At 44.7% G+C, this 18849-nt stretch overlaps 1 protein-coding gene across 1 annotated transcript in view; it reads left to right on the forward strand.

Moving 5' to 3' along the window:
* The window catches only part of LOC119300312 (probable bifunctional methylthioribulose-1-phosphate dehydratase/enolase-phosphatase E1), an 11151-nt gene extending 5514 nt beyond the window's left edge, over positions 1–5637 (forward strand). Inside the window, exons 4-12 of the mRNA XM_037577322.1 lie at positions 1071–1190; positions 1541–1630; positions 2054–2215; positions 3197–3352; positions 3510–3659; positions 3740–3841; positions 4561–4670; positions 4749–4867; positions 5228–5637. Coding sequence (XP_037433219.1) covers positions 1071–1190; positions 1541–1630; positions 2054–2215; positions 3197–3352; positions 3510–3659; positions 3740–3841; positions 4561–4670; positions 4749–4867; positions 5228–5319 — 1101 coding nt within the window. The 3' untranslated portion in view covers positions 5320–5637. The remainder of the gene's footprint in view (positions 1–1070; positions 1191–1540; positions 1631–2053; positions 2216–3196; positions 3353–3509; positions 3660–3739; positions 3842–4560; positions 4671–4748; positions 4868–5227) is intronic.
* The last annotated feature ends 13212 nt before the right edge of the window (positions 5638–18849 follow it).

Below are 18849 nucleotides of genomic sequence, written 5' to 3' on the forward strand. Positions count from 1 at the left end.
CAACCGCTACCGCTATATGCAGGGCATCGACGGGGCGAGGGGGAGAACCCGCGTTTTCGCGGGTTGGGGTGGGACTTCTGCCACGCCCCGCAAAATTTTTTACGGCTCCGACGCGTTTCCGGGGTCTGATCGGGCAGCATTTTTCGCGTGGACCCGTATTTTGGCGGTTATTTTGCGGGTCGGGGCATTTTATGGGGTCTGCTAGAGATGCTCTTTATACAGACCCCCTAAGTTGTGCACACCATGAAGTTTATGACATTTAGAAATGTGTATGGTTGATACATTGATTCACAACTCTTATGGTGGGGTGTGTGCGATATGTTTTGTCCTGCATGTAGAATGTAGATAATAAACGTGACTACATATGCCATATAATTATCCAATATATGTGCCTTGAAAGTCAATTAGGAATAGTGAAGAATACTTGCCATGCTGACATATTTGAAATTAAAAAAATATAAAATACCGTACTCTACATGTTGCATGGTACACACAACACATAGGTTGCTATATGAAGTTCCGCCACTGCTAATTCCCGCAGGAGTCTTCTCATTCCCAGTGTGGCTGATCATCCTCTCAGACCAGCTACTGATCATTGCCTAGGAGATTTCTCGAGAAGTCTTTAGTGCTCATTTTGGGCAACTCTGCAATATATTTCTTTCGTGGAGTGGCATGTATAATTCTCCTTTAATTGGATTAAGGGATCCTCCAGATAATTTCTTTATGCCCATCAAAGAACCTTGAGATGCAGTCACTTGCGGATTTCTTCAAATTGTTGTAGTGTCTCAACCCCATACCCATTGTTTTAGTCAACGAGGTTAACAGCAAGATTCAGGACAAAACTATAGTAACAGAGCTCTCAAGATACCACTGACATGTGCCGTACTAATAGGTAACTGTAACACAAATAGCAAAGACTTTTCGAAATATTATTCGTGTGTGACGCACGACTTACAGTGATAGTTGATCCTGTTTTACAAAGCTCTCGGCTTAATTAAGTCCATTGCTATCTGATACTAAATGACTTGCTGTATTTGTGACCATATACTGATCTGCTGATCTTACTGCAGATGACACATATGGAGATGATTAAAGGAATCAAAGGTCATGGGTACACCGATGAATTGGTGATTCCCATAATTGAAAATACTCCTTATGAGTATGAGCTCACAGACTCTCTAGCTGAAGCGGTATGCTACTAGTGTCCTTTGTTTCAAGTTTCCATCATTTCAGATTCCTTGATATCCAGTCTATGGGTGCAAATACAACCTTCTATTAGTATTTAGTTTTATTGTTCTCTTGAATTGTACTGATAAATAAGATGGTTCCAGGATTGGGATCAGGCAATGTTGTAGGCAGCAAAATAATCAATAGCATCATCTCATTCATCTGATCATTTAGTCACTACCCTATAATCAAGCTGATTAAAGGGCACGGTTATTCCTTTGTATCATGGATAGCAAAAAATATTAGTTACAACGAGATTAGTCTATAAGAAACATGGTTGGATCTAGCAGCACTTGACATTAAGTTATTACAGATCGCAGCATACCCTAAGGCAACTGCTGTCCTGGTACGGAACCATGGAATTTATGTGTGGGGTGACTCCTGGATCAATGCCAAGACACAGGTATGCTTTATTTCCATGACTTAGGTTTCTGTATCAGGTATCAGGTGTGGGTGCTTATTCATCTCCTCTCATTGTCTCTTCGTCTTTTTTTAAGTTATCAGTTCGTTTGGTATAATTTCTTAGATCTATGATCTATGTCCACACGCTATCCTTCTCTTACTTTTAAAGGTCATTTAATGATTTGCATCCAAACTTTCTGAAATTTAGTCAACAATATGTTTTATCCAATCTAGATTATACATATGCAGAACTCAAATAAATTCTCCAGTGTAGCCCTCTATAGTAGCAGAGGGATAGTTTATTCCTCTTTTTTATGAGTCATGTGACATAGTTTTAGTGTGCTGTGTTGAGGAATGATTCTTATGCTTCCTGGAATTTATGCGAGGGCAGATATTCAGTACTTTCTATGGCCTTGCTTTTCAGGCTGAATGCTATCATTATCTTCTTGATGCTGCCATGAAGATGTATCAGTTAGGGATTGACTGGACAACTCCTGAGCATGGTCCAATAAACAGTGCCAAAAGATTGCGTAGTGTTGCAAGTCTTGGGGTTCCTAATGGATGTCATACAGCCAAATCATCAAAGGTCAGTTCTTTTTTCCCATTAATTTGTGAATTCACTCCTTTTGTAGTACTCGTAGATCATTGTATCATGGACAACAGCGGTTGTAAATCCTGTTTTTCTCTGATTTTTTATTTTTCAGTTGCAGGATGCTACTTACTGCAAAATAGTCCCATATATATTATTGAACAAATTCAAAGTGTTTGACTTAATTTGAATTATGTAATTTTAGTTGAATCCATATATTGGAATATTTCCAATCTGAATAATGCCCTGGAGATATTTATTTGGGTTCTGCACATTACTTCTGGCTTGTATGAATTTTATCAAGAATTTTTGGAGTCAGTTCGTATTTTTCCCAACTAGTTCTTTTGTCCTCCAACCTGAACCACTCAAGCAACCAGCCATCATCTAGCCCAAGCTACAGCCCAGTCTCATAGTTCTCTTTCTTTGACATGTGACTGTATCATCTTTGTCAGATTTCTTCAAGAGTAAAATCCACTGGAGGCCTAAAAGTATTCAAAGTGTGTCCTAATAGTATGAAAATGCACACCTGAGTCCCAATGGTGCAAATAGTGATTCATCGCAGGTCCTACCCGGATCTCACCAGCTCGCTAGCGCATTGGACAATGCCACGGGGGCTCTATTTTGCAAAACAAAACAAAAAAAGAAGTTTCTCAAGTCCTGCAAAACGCGAATGGTTGAGAAAAACATGAATTGAACTCCAAAATATCTGGGAACAATCACATAAAAATGCAGAATCCATAGCACATCCCTATCAATTTTGTTTCCAGTATCTGGACTTAACTCAAATTACATAATTTAAATTAATTCAATCACTTGAAAAAATACATGGGACAACTTCTGCAATAAGTAACATCCTTGCAACTTATACAGTATATTATTACTTGTGTGTTTCCTTAACTGGTTTGTGGTTGCTGTGTCCGGGCAACCCAACTGTTTGATGTTTTTCTTGAATACCTGTACTCACACTGTTCATTGCAGCATTGTGTTGTACTTGACATCGAAGGAACAACAACACCAATATCATTTGTGACTGATGTTATGTTTCCTTATGCCCGTGATAATGTGCGGAAGCATCTGACTTCTACATACGATTCCGAGGAAACCAAAGAAGACATCAAACTTTTACGCATCCAAGTAAGTTATGGTAAAGGAATTTAACGATGTCCTGTGAAGCTAGCTCTTGGAGCATCCAAAAATCAAACTTGATAGTACTAGCATATAATATTTGATTTCCTTGCACAAATTAGTTTGTTTTACTCGAGTTCTAACAGACTAGTGACCAATTATTCAGGTCGAAGAAGACCTGAAAATTGGAGTTGTTGGGGCTACTCCAGTTGCACCGGATGATGCTGGCAAAGAAGAGGTTGTCAGTTCTTTAGTCGCTAATGTTGAAGCAATGATCAAAGCAGACCGGAAGATTACATCATTGAAACAACTTCAGGTACCTTTCATATTCCATTCCAGTGCTGGAAACATATATCTTTTCATTTGATGGAGTTATCTTCTATTGGCTAATTCCAGGGACATATATGGAGGACTGGGTTTGAAAGGAAAGAACTGAAAGGAGTTGTTTTTGAGGATGTTCCCGAGGCACTGAAGAACTGGCAATCTCAGGGTATGAAGGTATGTATCCATTTGGTCAAACTCTTCTGAAATGTGAACTAGGCTTTTGAGGCATAAAACTGGATTGTCATCGGATGTGTTTATTTTTCATACTTCATAACTGAGTGATTTAGGTCAGAAAGTTGACTCCTGAGCTAAAGTATCAAGAACAATGGCCATGCCAGAACTCTGTAAATCATTCACAGAAAAATAGTGTACTTTCGCTACGTGCCCAACCATTGAGATGGTCATCAAACATTTGCTCCACGGTTTGTCTGTTGTACTTTCATGCGCAGAAGGACTGATGCATGTAAGCAATATCAGTTTGAATAAAGCAGAATGATGCTACGGAATCCTCAGTCCTTCACCATACTGAGAAATCTTTTTTTTTTCAGCTGTTAGGTTGTCAAAAGTCCACCTAAATGTAGTGAAGCATGGAGAAGCACAGGGAAATGGTTTTCTAATAGAACAGAAGAATCTATATTTGTATTAGTTGAACATGGTAGATGTACCGAGCTCTGTTATACTTAAAAGAGAATAAAGTAAAAAGGAGTGAAGATGAAATAGTGATACATGTAGTAATAACTATATGTTAGTTTAGTCATGTGACGTGATCTTAGAATGTGAATGTTAGCTAAAATAGAGCTAGGATTGTAGTTTCAAGTATATTTTGTCTTGTGTATGTATTCCTGTGTAAGTGTCCAATCACTTGATAAAAGATTATATATGCTTTCCAACAGGTTTACATATACTCAAGTGGCAGTAGAGAGGCACAGAGGCTACTATTTGGACATACATCTTATGGTGATCTGCGGCAATTTCTGTGTGGTTTTTTCGACACCACAACCGGGTAAGCTTTCGATTTCTTGTTCTATTTGTCCTTTCAAAAGTGAATATGGAATTACGATTCTCTCTCACTCGTACACAGAAACAAAAGAGAAGCAAGGAGTTATTTTGAGATCTCGCAATCACTTGGGGTGGACAATCCGTCTCAAATCTTATTCATCACAGATGTGTTGCAAGAAGCCGTTGCCGCAAAGAGTGCAGGTATGTCTAGGCTAGTTCCACTCCGCAATACTAGGATATTTGTGGACAAATCATAGTTTTGTCTTCTGGAGTGTTCACACTTTCCTGGCGTGTGTGCGCACTCACTGGCTAAGATAGCACTTCCTCCGTTCACTATTATAAGATGTTATAACTTTTTTCTAAATCAGATGTATATAGGCGCACTTAGTGTGTTTGTTCACTCGTTTCAATCCGTATGTAGTCCAAATTGAAATATCCAAAAACGTCTTATAATAGTGAACGGAAGGAGTATTCATTAAGGAGTAAACGTCGATTTTATTGTATATGTTGAAATATCTTATTTATTAGGAGTAAACTTTGATTTTTATTGTATATCTTCAGGTTTCGAGGTAATAATCTCCATTCGCCCGGGGAACGCACCGCTTCCTGCGAATCATGGCTTCCGGACTATCAGTTCCTTCAGTGAGATCTGATAAATGTGCAAGAAACGAACATGCCAGGGAATCTCTATTGGGTGTGTAACATGACAGTGCTTCGTGGCCCCCCGGATCATGTTCTTGTAATAGTAGTATAGAGCCTTCGTAGGCATCGGATTGCAATAAAACAAGGGTGGCAGAATAAAAGAGGAAGAATTTGCATGTAGTCCTGTGCATGTAAACGTGCGTATGTGTGTGCTTCAGTGATTGTACTTTGGGTTTTTGGGAAATCCGTGTTTGCCAATGAGAGAACAGAACTCTGTCTCTGTCCAAACCAATGACCGAGCCCAAACAAACAGATTTTTCGTTTGGTCTTATCTGGTTTCCCAAAGAAAACCGATCTAAGGGACGAGAGAGTGGAAGATAACGAGGCAGGGATTTGTTGGGATGGACGGCTTGGCCTATTGCGACGGGACGATAAGAGTTTTCATTTATTTTTTCAGATTTTATTATGGACTATTTTTTGCTTCTGTGATGAAACCCCAAATTTTGACCCAAAACAAAACAAAAAACGACTGAGCCTGAATCTGAAGAACGGAATATTAACTTTATACTCCCTCTGTAAAGAAATATAAGAATGTTTAGTCGTTTAGTTGCAAATTAATTATGAATGAACACTATCTCAGTATCCAAAATCAAATCCCCAACTAGCCCACCCCTTCCACTAAATCCAGCACTCCTGATACTTTTGAGAATTTCCTACCAAAATTAAATTTCCACTATTCCACTCCTTCCACTAAATCTTGCACTCCACTAAGGCCCTGTTCGGCAGACGTCCACTCCCCGCTTTCCAACTCCCAGCTCTATCCAGAAACGGAGCGCACGGAGCGGCACTTTTCCAACTCCAAAAAAATGGCCTACAAGCCACTCCGCTCCACTGTGGGAGAGGCACGAAGCCAACGCGTTCGGCGCACTCCGCAGCTACTCCAGCCGCTCCAGGAGCTGAGCTGCGGAGCGGACGCTTGCCGAACAGGCACTAAATCCCCAACTATTCCTACCTGGTACTACTGACTGGAATGAGTGATGGTCTTCAGTGAACCTACTTCTCTATGTTTGCTTCGGAACGAGATTTTTCTCCGATGCCACCAAGCTTTGGTTCAGCCAAGATCATTTTTGTTAGCTTCGATACCTCCGAGGCTAACATTTTTGATATTTCCGAGCACTTCTCGGTTTGCTACGGCCCTCGTTCTCAATATAAGTCTGGTACTCCTAAGCACATTCTATATGTTATCCTCGAGTCGTGACTTAGCCGTTTATGCACTGATTTCATTTCGGGGCTTGCTTTGTTGACCCCCAGAACCTCCGAGAATCTTTATGCCTGGTATCTTTGACCTTTTTGTTATGCCTGGTATCACAGGAACAAGCTCCCTTGTGCCTGGTATTTTTGACCTTTTTGTTTCTAGTACCTCTATGTATTCGGATCTTTGATATGCTTACTATAAAACCCAGTACGTCCAAGTACCACACACTTCGGGGAATGTTTGTCTTCCCGCCAGACCATTCACATTTGAATTTGTCTGACAATACTGTGGAAAACTATTGAGACTTACGGGCTAGTTTCATTTTCCTGTGTGACTGTTTGATTTTTGCTTTCTCTATGAATAGACCCCCACACTCCATATTTTGGAACAAACCTTGAGAGCCTTAGTGAATATATTTGGGAGTAGAACTTTGAGAGTTTGATGGACAAGCTCCTCCTTTGCTTGAACATCTTCTTTGCGCTCCATCTCTCTTTGTGTCAAACCTATATTTGTGTGAGAGAGATCCCATGGTTTCATGAGAGAGTTGATTAAGATCTTCTAAGGAAATATCAAAATGAATTTACTTTGCTCGTTACTCTTGAAGTGTGCACCTCCTAGATGGTTATGAGTCTCTTGAGAGCCTTCAAGTTGTGAAGAATCACGAGATTATACAAGGCCTGGTTGTAGGATCATTTAGTATGTCTAGAAGGGATGAGGGTGAATAGACTACAACCACAACCTTGAGGAACTTTTTCCCAACTTTAAGTTCTTGGTAATTTTAAGTTTAACTAGCCATTCCCTAAGACTTTCAACACATGCAAGTGTACAAAGAGCAAAGCGGTGGAAATAAACTACTTGCACAAGTGTGGGAGATCATGGATATGGTTTACAGGGACGGTCGATAGACCTATCACAAAAAATCTACCTAGTTTTAGGTTTCACAATTTTAGAGCAAGGGAGGCTAGTTGATCATATTTCAATTCAAGCAAGCATGACAAGTATAGCACCAAAAATGAGATAACTTGCATGAAAATAAAGAGATTGAGTTGCAAGTGCAAGCATAGATGGACGCTGTAATTTTTTTCCATGGTGCAGATAGTTGGCACAATTTAAAGTGCACTCACGCCCTTAATCATATTTTGATATTGATGACAATATATTTATAGGAGACTAATGATGTTTGCTAAGTTAATACACATGTTTTAGTCCCTATGGTAATTCGTGTGTGGATCATAGACCCCCAAAATGATTATGACTCAAGAAATGTGCAACAACGACGAGAAGCCAAGCTTTTCACTTTATTCTTGAGTTATAGGGATCCTCATTACTAAGAGAGGATCAAAGGGTTTCGCGAAATATTTGCTTAGCTCAAAATAATCATTCCATTCCATTCATACCCAAAAAAGTCCAAATCAAAATAAGCCTAACCAAACCTTATACTTTGGTGCGAAAAGAAATAGTGAAAATAAACATTTCATGTGCAAGTCGAACTGTCCGGAAAGTCGCCGAAATGTTTGGCTACTTTATCTGAAACATCATAAGCTCAAAATTGGAGGCGGATGTTTAGTCAGGTAGCTATCCAGCGTAGAGTTTTTGCATGCCTACCCTCACTGAGACATCGGTAGCTAAAATCATTAGCTAGACGTTGTGCCGAACGATCACACATGAGATGGTTCTATCCAACTAACCCCGCTGGATTGATTCTGTTGGTTTCTGGGTTGTTATCGGAGTATTTTTCCGGCAAATTGTTCGATAGGGTATTTTAGGGCATCTCCAGCCGCGTCCCCAACAGGCCCCCCCAGGTCACTTTTTCGGCGCCGGCGCCGAAAAAACGGCACAGTCGCACCCCCAGGACGCCGAAAATCGCCGGCTCGGACCTTTTTTCCGCCCGGCGGTCACAGGCCGAACTCGGCGCGCTGGGGAGCAGTTCTGGGCTCCGGCGCTAGGGAAAAGCACGCCTGACCCACACCGACAGGGAAAAAGTCAAGGTTTTCTTCCCCCGACTCGCCTCGCACCCCCCGCGCCCTCGGCCACCACTAGCTATATCCCGGCGACGGCCGCCGCCCTACTCCGCTAGATAGCCATTCCCCGCCGGGAAATAGCAGCGCTTCGCCGCGGCAGCCCCTCCCACAGCAGCTGGGCGTTTCCGACCGCCGTTTCCGGCCGCGGAGGCGCGGTTTAACGGCGGGTGCACGCCCACCGAGCGCAAGGTGTTCGGCGTTTTGCCTGTCTCGGCGATGGACTCGGATGACGAGGAAGAGCTCGCCGCGCTGCTGGAGGAGGAAGCCGCGGCCGACGTCCAGGAAGAAGAGCATCTGATGGTGCTCGCCGCCCTCGCCCAGCTGCTGGCGAGCAATGAAAAGCCGCGGCGAGGTGGCTCGGCGCCGGGGCGGGTGAAAGCAAAGAACCGACATCGTCTCCAAGGCTACTGCATGCTCTACTCCAACTACTTCGCCGATGCTCCACTTCATGGCGAGAGAACATTTCGGCGCCATTATCGGATGAGCCGAAAGCTCTTCCTCAGGATTGTGAATTCCATCCAAGAGTTCGACAACTACTTCAGGTGCAAGATGGATTGCACTGGCGCTCCTGGATTCACCTCCATCCAGAAGTGCACGACAACGATGAGGATGCTTGCATATGGAGCTCCCAATGATTCACTCGACGACTATGGGCGCATGGTCGAGTCCACCAGCATAGAGTGTTTCTACAATTCTGTCGGGCAGTGCTGGCAGTGTTTGGGCCACAATACTTGAGAACACCCAATGCGGAAGACACTGCTCGGATCCTAGCCCAGAATGCAGCAAGAGGATTTCTTGGGATGCTTGGAAGCATCGACTGCATGCATTGAAAATGAAAGAATTGCCCATTTGGTTGGCAGGGGATGTACAAAGGCGCCAAAGGCGGTTGCGGTGTGGTGCTTGAGGCGGTAGCCACACAGGACTTCTGGATTTGGCACTCCTTTGGTATGCCAGGAACTCACAATGACATCAACGTGCTGCAGTGCTCTCCTGTTTTTGCCAAGCTCGTTGAGGGTCATTCTCCTCCGGTGAACTTCGAGATCAATGGGCACCAATACAACAAGGGGTACTACCTAGCAGATGGTATCTATCCGAGATGGTCGACATTTGTGAAGACGATCTCAAACCCTGTGCCAGGAGGCAAGAACGCCTGGTTTGCGAAAGTTCAGGAGGCTTGCCGGAAGGATGTCGAGCGGGCATTTGGTGTGCTCCAATCTCGATTCGCTGTTGTTTGATACCCCGCTCAGACCTGGTCGAAAGATCAAATGTGGGAGATCATGACTTGCTATGTCATCTTGCACAACATGATCATCGAGAGCGAGCAAGAAGACCCGATGTTTGACACTGAACCATACTAAGGCAGGGTCCTCTAGCCGAAGTTGATCACCAGCTACCGACAACTTGGACTGCCTATCTCAGTATGCGTCAGGAGATCTGAGACCCACAGCTGCATCATCAACTGCAGAAAGATCTGATTGAGCACCTATGGAGGCTCAAGGGGGACGCCGTGTGATGAAATACGAGTTTTTATTTGTTGAACTATATAATTTGTATTGAACTATTTGTTGTTGTACTATTTTTTTGAAGTATTTGATTTTTCTGTGATGAAATATGTGATAAGAAATAATTGTGTTGATAATTGAACGCCGAGACACGGTGAAACCACGCCGAATATGTGCCTATTCTCGCCCATATGGACCGTTTATTCGCCGAAATTGGGCTGCAAAGTGGGCCAATTTCGGCGCCTGGGGGCGAGCTGGGGACGACGACTGGGCGCAAAACCGCCCCCAGCGCCGATTGTATTGTCGACTCGATTTTTATGCGTCCTGGGGGGGCCAACGGCTGGAGATGCCCTTAGGCCAGGCGATTAGATCGCATGGGAAACATGGAAGGATTTACCCGGGTTCAGGCCCTCGCGGAGGAGATAAAACCCTACTTTGCTTGTGTATAGGAGTTAAATTATCAAGGGATTGAGTAGCAACTCTAGGTTATGTCTCTTGTTGACTAACCTATAGCCCCGACTTATATGGGTTTGAGGTATAGGGTTACATGATCCTAGTTGGCTGGAGGAATCCTCCAGGACGTCGGCCACCTTGTCTTGTACTCCAAATCCTCCGGGTCCATCTTGTTGTAGGGCCCATGGGCCGAGTTCTTTAGCCTAGGTCACAACCGACCTAAGGGCCCCCAGGCTGGCCTACTTGGACTGGCTTATGGTAAGATGGGGCACCTGTTGGGGAACGTTGCAGAAAACAAAAATTTTCCTACGGTTTCATCAAGATCCATCTAGGAGTTCATCTAGCAATGAGTGATTAGATGCCTTGTAGATCGCGAGCGGAAGCATTCAAAGAACGGGGATGAGGGAGTCATACTCAACGTGATTCGAATCACCGAAGATCCTAGCACCGAACGGACGGCACCTCCGCGTTCAACACACGTACGGAACAGCCACGTCTCCTTCTTATTGATCCAGCAAGGGGGAAGGAGAGGTTGAGGGAGATGGCTCCAGCAGCAGCACGACGGCGTGGTGGTGATGGAGCTGCAGTACTCCGGCAGGGCTTCGCCAAGCACTATGGAGGAGGAGGAGGTGTTGGAGAGGGAGAGGGAGGCACCAAAAGATCAAGGTAAGAAGTCCTCCATCTCCCCCACTATATATAGGAGGGCCAAGGGGGGGGGGGCCGGCCCTAGGAGATCTAATCTCCTAGGGGGGGTGCGGCCAAGGGGAGGAATCCCTCCTCCCCAAGGCACCTAGGAGGTGCCTTCCCCTCCTAGGACTCTTCCTCCTTGAAACCCTAGGCACATGGGCCTCTTGGGGCTGGTGCCCTTGACCCATGTAGGCCAAGGCGCACCCCCTACAGCCCATGTGGCCCCCCGGGACAGGTGGCCCCACCCGGTGGACCCCCGGGACCCTTCCGGTGGTCCCGGTACAATACCGATGACCCCGAAACTTGTCCCGATGGCCGAAATAGCACTTCCTATATATAATTCTTTACCTCCGGACCATTCCGGAACTCCTCGTGACGTCCGGGATCTCATCCGGGACTCCGAAACATTCAGGTTACTGCATATACATATCGCTACAACCCTAGCGTCACCGAACCTTAAGTGTGTAGAGCCTACAGGTTCGGGAGACATGTAGACATGACCGAGACGACTCTCCAGTCAATAACCAACAGCGGGATCTGGATACCCATGTTGGCTCCCACATGCTCCACGATGATCTCATCGGATGAACCACGACGTCGAGGATTCAAGCAACCCCGTATGCAATTCCCTTTGTCAATCGGTATGTTACTTGCCCGAGATTCGATCGTCGGTATCCCAATACCTCGTTCAATCTCGTTGCCGGCAAGTCACTTTACTCGTACCGCAATGCATGATCCCGTGACCAGACACTTGGTCACTTTGAGCTCATTATGATGATGCATTACCGAGTGGGCCCAGTGATACCTCTCCGTCATACGGAGTGACAAATCCCAGTCTTGATCCGTGTCAACCCAACAGATACTTTCAGAGATACCCGTAGTCTACCTTTATAGTCACCCAGTTACGTTGTGACGTTTGGTATACCCAAAGCACTCCTACGGTATCCGGGAGTTACACGATCTCATGGTCTAAGGAAAGGATACTTGACATTGGAAAAACTCTAGCAAACGAACTATACGATCTTGTGCTATGTTTAGGATTGGGTCTTGTCCATCACATTATTCTCCTAATGATGTGATCTCGTTATCAATGACATCCAATGTCCATAGTCAGGAAACCATGACTATCTGTTGATCAATGAGCTAGTCAACTAGAGGCTTACTAGGGACATGTTGGTGTCTGTTATTCAAACATGTATTACGATTTCCGGATAACACAATTATAGCATGAATAAAGACAATTATCATGAACAAGGAAATATAATAATAATGCTTTTATTATTGCCTCTAGGGCATATTTCCAATAGTCTCCCACTTGCACTAGAGTCAATAATCTAGTTACATTATGATGAATCGAACACCCATGGAATTCTGGTGTTGATCATGTTTTTCTCTAGGGAGAGGTTTAGTCAACGGATCTACTACATTCAGGTCCGTATGTACTTTACAAATATCTATGTCTCCATCTTGAATATTTTCACGAATGGAGTTGAAGCGACGCTTGATGTGCCTTGTCTTCTTGTGAAACCTGGGCTCCTTGGCAAGTGCAATAGCTCCAGTGTTGTCACAGAAGAGTTTGATTGGCCCCGACGCATTGGGTATGACTCCTAGGTCGGTGATGAACTCCTTCACCCAAATTGCTTCATGTGCTGCCTCCGAGGCTGCCATGTACTCCGCTTCACATGTAGATCCCGCCACGACGCTCTGCTTGCAACTGCACCAGCTTACTGCCCCACCATTCAAAATATACACGTATCCGGTTTGAGACTTAGAGTCATCCAGATCTGTGTCGAAGCTAGCGTCGACGTAACCCTTTACGACGAGCTCTTCGTCACCTCCATAAACGAGAAACATTTCCTTAGTCCTTTTCAGGTACTTCAGGATATTCTTGACCGTTGTCCAGTGTTCCTTGCCGGGATTACTTTGGTACCTTCCTACCAAACTTACGGCAAGATTTACATCAGGTCTGGTACACAGCATGGCATACATAATAGAACCTATGGCTGAGGCATAGGGGATGACACTCATCTCTTCTATATCTTCTGCCGTGGTCGGACATTGAGCTGAGCTCAATTTCACACCTTGCAGGACAGGCAAGAACCCCTTCTTAGACTGATCCATATTGAACTTCTTCAATATCTTATCAAGGTATGTGCTTTGTGAAAGACCTATGAGGCGTCTCGATCTATCTCTATAGATCTTGATTCCTAATATATAAGCAGCTTCTCCAAGGTCCTTCATTGAAAAACTTTTATTCAAGTAGGCCTTTATGCTGTCCAAGAGTTCTATATCATTTCCCATTAAAAGTATGTCATCTACATATAATATGAGAAATGCTACAGAGCTCCCACTCACTTTCTTGTAAACGCAGGCTTCTCCATAAGTCTGCGTAAACCCAAACGCTTTGATCATCTCATCAAAGCGAATATTCCAACTCCGAGATGCTTGCACCAGCCCATAAATCGAGCGTTGGAGCTTGCACACCTTGTTAGCATTCTTAGGATTGACAAAACCTTCCGGCTGCATCATATACAATTCTTCCTTAAGGAAACCATTAAGGAATGCCGTTTTGACGTCCATTTGCCATATTTCATAATCATAGAATGCGACAATTGCTAACATGATTTGGACTGACTTTAGCTTCGCTACCGGTGAGAAAGTCTCATCGTAGTCAACCCCTTGAACTTGTCGATAACCCTTAGCGACAAGCCGAGCTTTATAGATGGTCACATTACCATCCGCGTCTGTCTTCTTCTTAAAGATCCATTTATTTTCTATGGCTCGCCGCTCTACGGGAAAGTTAGTCAAAGTCCATACTTCGTTTTCATACATGGATCCTATCTCGGATTTCATGGCTTCTAGCCATTTGTCGGAATCCGGGCCCGCCATCGCTTCTTCATAGTTCAAAGGTTCACTGTTGTCTAACAACATGATTTCTAAGACAGGGTTGCCGTACCACTCTGGTGCGGAACGTGTCCTTGTGGACCTTCGAATTTCAGTAGGAGCTTGATCAGAAGTATCTTGATCATTATCATTAACTTCCTCTCTAGTCGGTGCAGGCACCTCAGGAACATTTTCTTGAGTTGCGCCATTTTCCGGTTCAAGAGGTAATACTTCATCAAGTTCTACTTTCCTCCCACTTACTTCTTTCGAGAGAAACTCTTTCTCTAGAAAGGATCCATTCTTGGCAACAAAGATCTTGCCTTCAGATCTGAGGTAGAAGGTATACCCAATAGTTTCTTTAGGGTATCCTATGAAGACGCATTTTTCCGACTTGGGTTCGAGCTTTTCAGGTTGAAGTTTCTTGACATAAGCATCGCATCCCCAAACTTTTAGAAACGACAGCTTAGGTTTCTTCCCAAACCATAATTCATACGGTGTCGTCTCAACGGATTTCGACGGAGCCCTATTTAAAGTGAATGCGGCAGTCTCTAAAGCATAGCCCCAAAAAGATAGCGGTAAATCGGTAAGAGACATCATAGATCGCACCATATCTTAATAGAGTGCGATTACGACGTTCGGACACACCATTACGCTGAGGTGTTCCAGGCGGCGTGAGTTGTGAAACTATTCCACATTTTCTTAAGTGTGTGCCAAATTCCTGACTCAAGTATTCTCCTCCACGATCTGATCGTAGAAACTTGACTTTCCTGTCACGTTGATTCTCAACCTCACTCTGAAATTCCTTGAACTTTTCAAAGGTTTCAGACTTGTGTTTCATTAAGTAGATATACCCATATCTACTCAAGTCATCAGTGAGGGTGAGAACATAACGATAGCCACCGCGAGCCTCAACACTCATTGGACCGCACACATCAGTATGTATGATTTCCAATAAGTTGGTTGCTCGCTCCATTGTTTCTGAGAACGGAGTCTTGGTCATTTTACCCATGAGGCATGGTTCGCACGTGTCAAATGATTCATAATCAAGAGACTCTAAAAGTTCATCTGCATGGAGCTTCTTCATGCGTTTGACACCTATGTGACCAAGGCGGCAGTGCCACAAGTATGTGGGACTATCGTTATCAACCTTACATCTTTTGGTTTTCACACTATGAACATGTGTAGCATTACGTTCGAGGAAGAATAAACCATTCACCATCGGAGCATGACCATAAAACATATCTCTCATATAAATAGAACAACCATTATTCTCGGATTTAAATGAGTAGCCATCTCGAATTAAACGAGATCCCGATACAATGTTCATGCTCAAAGCTGGCACTAAATAACAATTATTGAGGTTTAAAACTAATCCCGTAGGTAAATGTAGAGGTAGCGTGCCGACCGTGATCACATTGACCTTGGAACCATTCCCGACGCGCATCGTCACCTCGTCCTTTACCAGTCTCCGCTTATTCCGCAGCTCCTGCTTTGAGTTACAAATGTGAGCAACTGCACCGGTATCAAATACCCAGGAGCTACTACGAGTACTGGTAAGGTACACATCAATTACATGTATATCACATATACCTTTTGTTTTGCCGGCCTTCTTGTCCGCTAAGTATTTGGGGCAGTTCCGCTTCCAGTGACCATTTTCCTTGCAATAAAAGCACTCAGTCTCGGGCTTGGGTCCATTCTTTGGCTTCTTCCCGGCAGCTTGCTTGCCGGGCGCGGCAACTCCCTTGCTGTCCTTCTTGAAGTTCTTTTTACCCTTGCCCTTCTTGAACTTAGTGGTTTTATTCACCATCAACACTTGATGTTCCTTCTTGACTTCTACCTCTGCTGATTTCAGCATAGCAAATACTTCAGGAATGGTCTTTTCCATCCCCTGCATATTGAAGTTCATTACAAAGCTCTTGTAGCTTGGTGGAAGCGACTGGAGGATTCTGTCAATGACCGCGTCATCCGGGAGATTAACTCCCAGCTGAGTCAAGCGGTTATGTAACCCAGACATAGTGAGTATGTGCTCACTAACAGAACTGTTTTCCTCCATCTTACAGCTGAAGAATTTGTCGGAGACTTCATATCTCTCGACCCGGGCATGATCTTGAAAAACCATTTTCAGCTCTTCGAACATCTCATATGCTCCATGTCTCTCAAAACGCTTTTGGAGCCCCGGCTCTAAGCTGTAAAGCATGCCGCACTGAACGAGGGAGTAGTCATCGGTACGTGCCTGCCAAGCGTTCATAACGTCTTGTTCTGCAGGGAGAACAGGTGCGTCACCCAGCGGTGCTTGTAGGACATAATCTTTCTTGGCAGCTATGAGGATGATCCTCAGGTTCCGGACCCAGTCCGTGTAGTTGCTGCCATCGTCTTTCAGCTTGGTTTTCTCTAGGAACGCGTTGAAGTTGAGGACTACGTTGGCCATTTGATCTACAAGACATATTGTAAATATTTTAGACTAAGTTCATGATAATTAAGTTCATCTAATCAAATTATTCAATGAACTCCCACTTAGATAGACATCCCTCTTCTAGTCATCTAAGTATAACATGATCCGAGTCAACTAGGCCGTGTCCGATCATCACGTGAGACGGACTAGTCAACATCGGTGAACATCTTCATGTTGATCGTATCTTCTATACGACTCATGCTCGACCTTTCAGTCTTCTGTGTTCCGAGGCCATGTCTGTACATGCTAGGCTCGTCAAGTCAACCTAAGTGTTTGCATGTGTAAATCTGTCTTACACCCGTTGTATGTGAACGTTGGAATCTATCACACCCGATCATCACATGATGCTTAGAAACGAACGAACTGTCGCAACGGTGCATAGTTAGGGGGAACACTTCTTGAAATTATTATGAGGGATCATCTTATTTACTACCGTCGTTCTAAGTAAACAAGATGCAAAAACATGATAAACATCACATGCAATCAAATAATAATAGTGACATGATATGGCCAATATCACATAGCTCCTTTGATCTCCATCTTGGGGCTCCATGATTATCTTGTCACCGGCTTGACACCATGATCTCCATCATCATGATCTCCATCATTGTGTCTCCATGAAGTTGCTCGCCAACTATTACTTCTACTACTATGGCTAACGCGTTTAGCAATAAAGTAAAGTAATTTACATGGCGTTTCTCAATGACACGCAGGTCATACAAAAAATAAAGACAACTCCTATGGCTCCTGCCGGTTGTCATACTCATCGACATGCAAGTCGTGATTCCTATTACAATAGCATGAACATCTCATACATCACATATATATCATTCATCATTCATCACAACTTTGGCCATATCATATCACAAAGCACTTGCTGCAAAAACAAGTTAGACGTCCTCTAATTGTTGTTGCAAGTTTTACGTGGCTGAATTAGGGTTCTAGCAAGAACGTTTTCTTACCTACGTGAAAGCCACAACGTGATTTGTCAACTTCTATTTACCCTTCATAAGGACCCTTTTCATCGAATCCGCTCCAACTAAAGTGGGAGAGACAGACACCCGCCAGCCACCTTATGCAACTTGTGCATGTTAGTCGGTGGAACCGGTCTCACGTAAGCGTACGTGTAAGGTCGGTCCGGGCCGCTTCATCCCACAATACCGTTGAAGCAAGATAAGACTAGTAGCGGCAAGAAAGTTGACAACATCTACGCCCACAACAAATTGTGTTCTACTCGCGCAAGAAGAACTACGCATAGACCTAGCTCATGATGCCACTGTTGGGGAACGTTGCAGAAAACAAAAAATTTCCTACGGTTTCACCAAGATCCATCTAGGAGATCATCTAGCAACGAGTTATTAGATGCATCTACGTACCTTGTCGATCGCGAGCGGAAGCGTTCAAAGAACGGGGATGAGGGAGTCGTACTCAACGTGATTCGAATCACCGAAGATCCTAGCACCGAACGGACGGCACCTCCGCGTTCAACACACGTACGGAACAACCACGTCTCCTTCTTCTTGATCCAGCAAGGGGGAAGGAGAGGTTGAGGGAGATGGCTCCAGCAGCAGCACGACGGCGTGGTGGTGATGGAGCTGCAGTACTCCGGCAGGGCTTCGCCGAGCACTATGGAGGAGGAGGAGGTGTTGGAGAGGGAGAGGGAGGCACCAAAAGATCAAGGTAAGAAGTCCTCCATCTCCCCCACTATATATAGGAGGGCCAAGGGGGGGCGCCGGCCCTAGGAGATCTAATCTCCTAGGGGGGTGCGGCCAAGGGGAGGAATCCTATTGGGGAACGTTGCAGAAAATTAAAATTTTTCCTACGGTTTCACCAAGATCCATCTATGAGTTCATCTAAGCAACGAGTCAAGGGAGAGAGTTTGCATCTACATACCACTTGTAGATCGTGTGCAGAAGCTTGCAAGGTGATGATGTAGTCGTACTCGACGTGATTCGAATCACCGATGACCAAGTGCTGAACGGACAGCACCTCCGCGTTCAACACACGTACGGGACGGGAGACGTCTCCTCCTTCTTGATCCAGCAAGGGGGAAGGAGAGGTTGAGGAAGACAGCTCCACCGGCAGCACGACGGCGTGGTGATGGTGGAGAGGCAGTACTCCGACAGGGCTTCGCCAAGCGCACAACGGAGGAGGAGAGGTGTTGGGGAGGGGAGGGCTGCACCTTGGAGGGTGGTGCGGCTGCCCTCCCCTCACCCCTCTATTTATAGGGGGAAGGGAGAAGGGGGCCGGCCCCCTAGAACCCATCTAGGGGGGGTGCGGCGGCCTAG

The sequence above is a fragment of the Triticum dicoccoides genome, chromosome 5A (genome assembly GCF_002162155.2).
Source record: "Triticum dicoccoides isolate Atlit2015 ecotype Zavitan chromosome 5A, WEW_v2.0, whole genome shotgun sequence".
NCBI lineage: Eukaryota > Viridiplantae > Streptophyta > Magnoliopsida > Poales > Poaceae > Triticum > Triticum dicoccoides.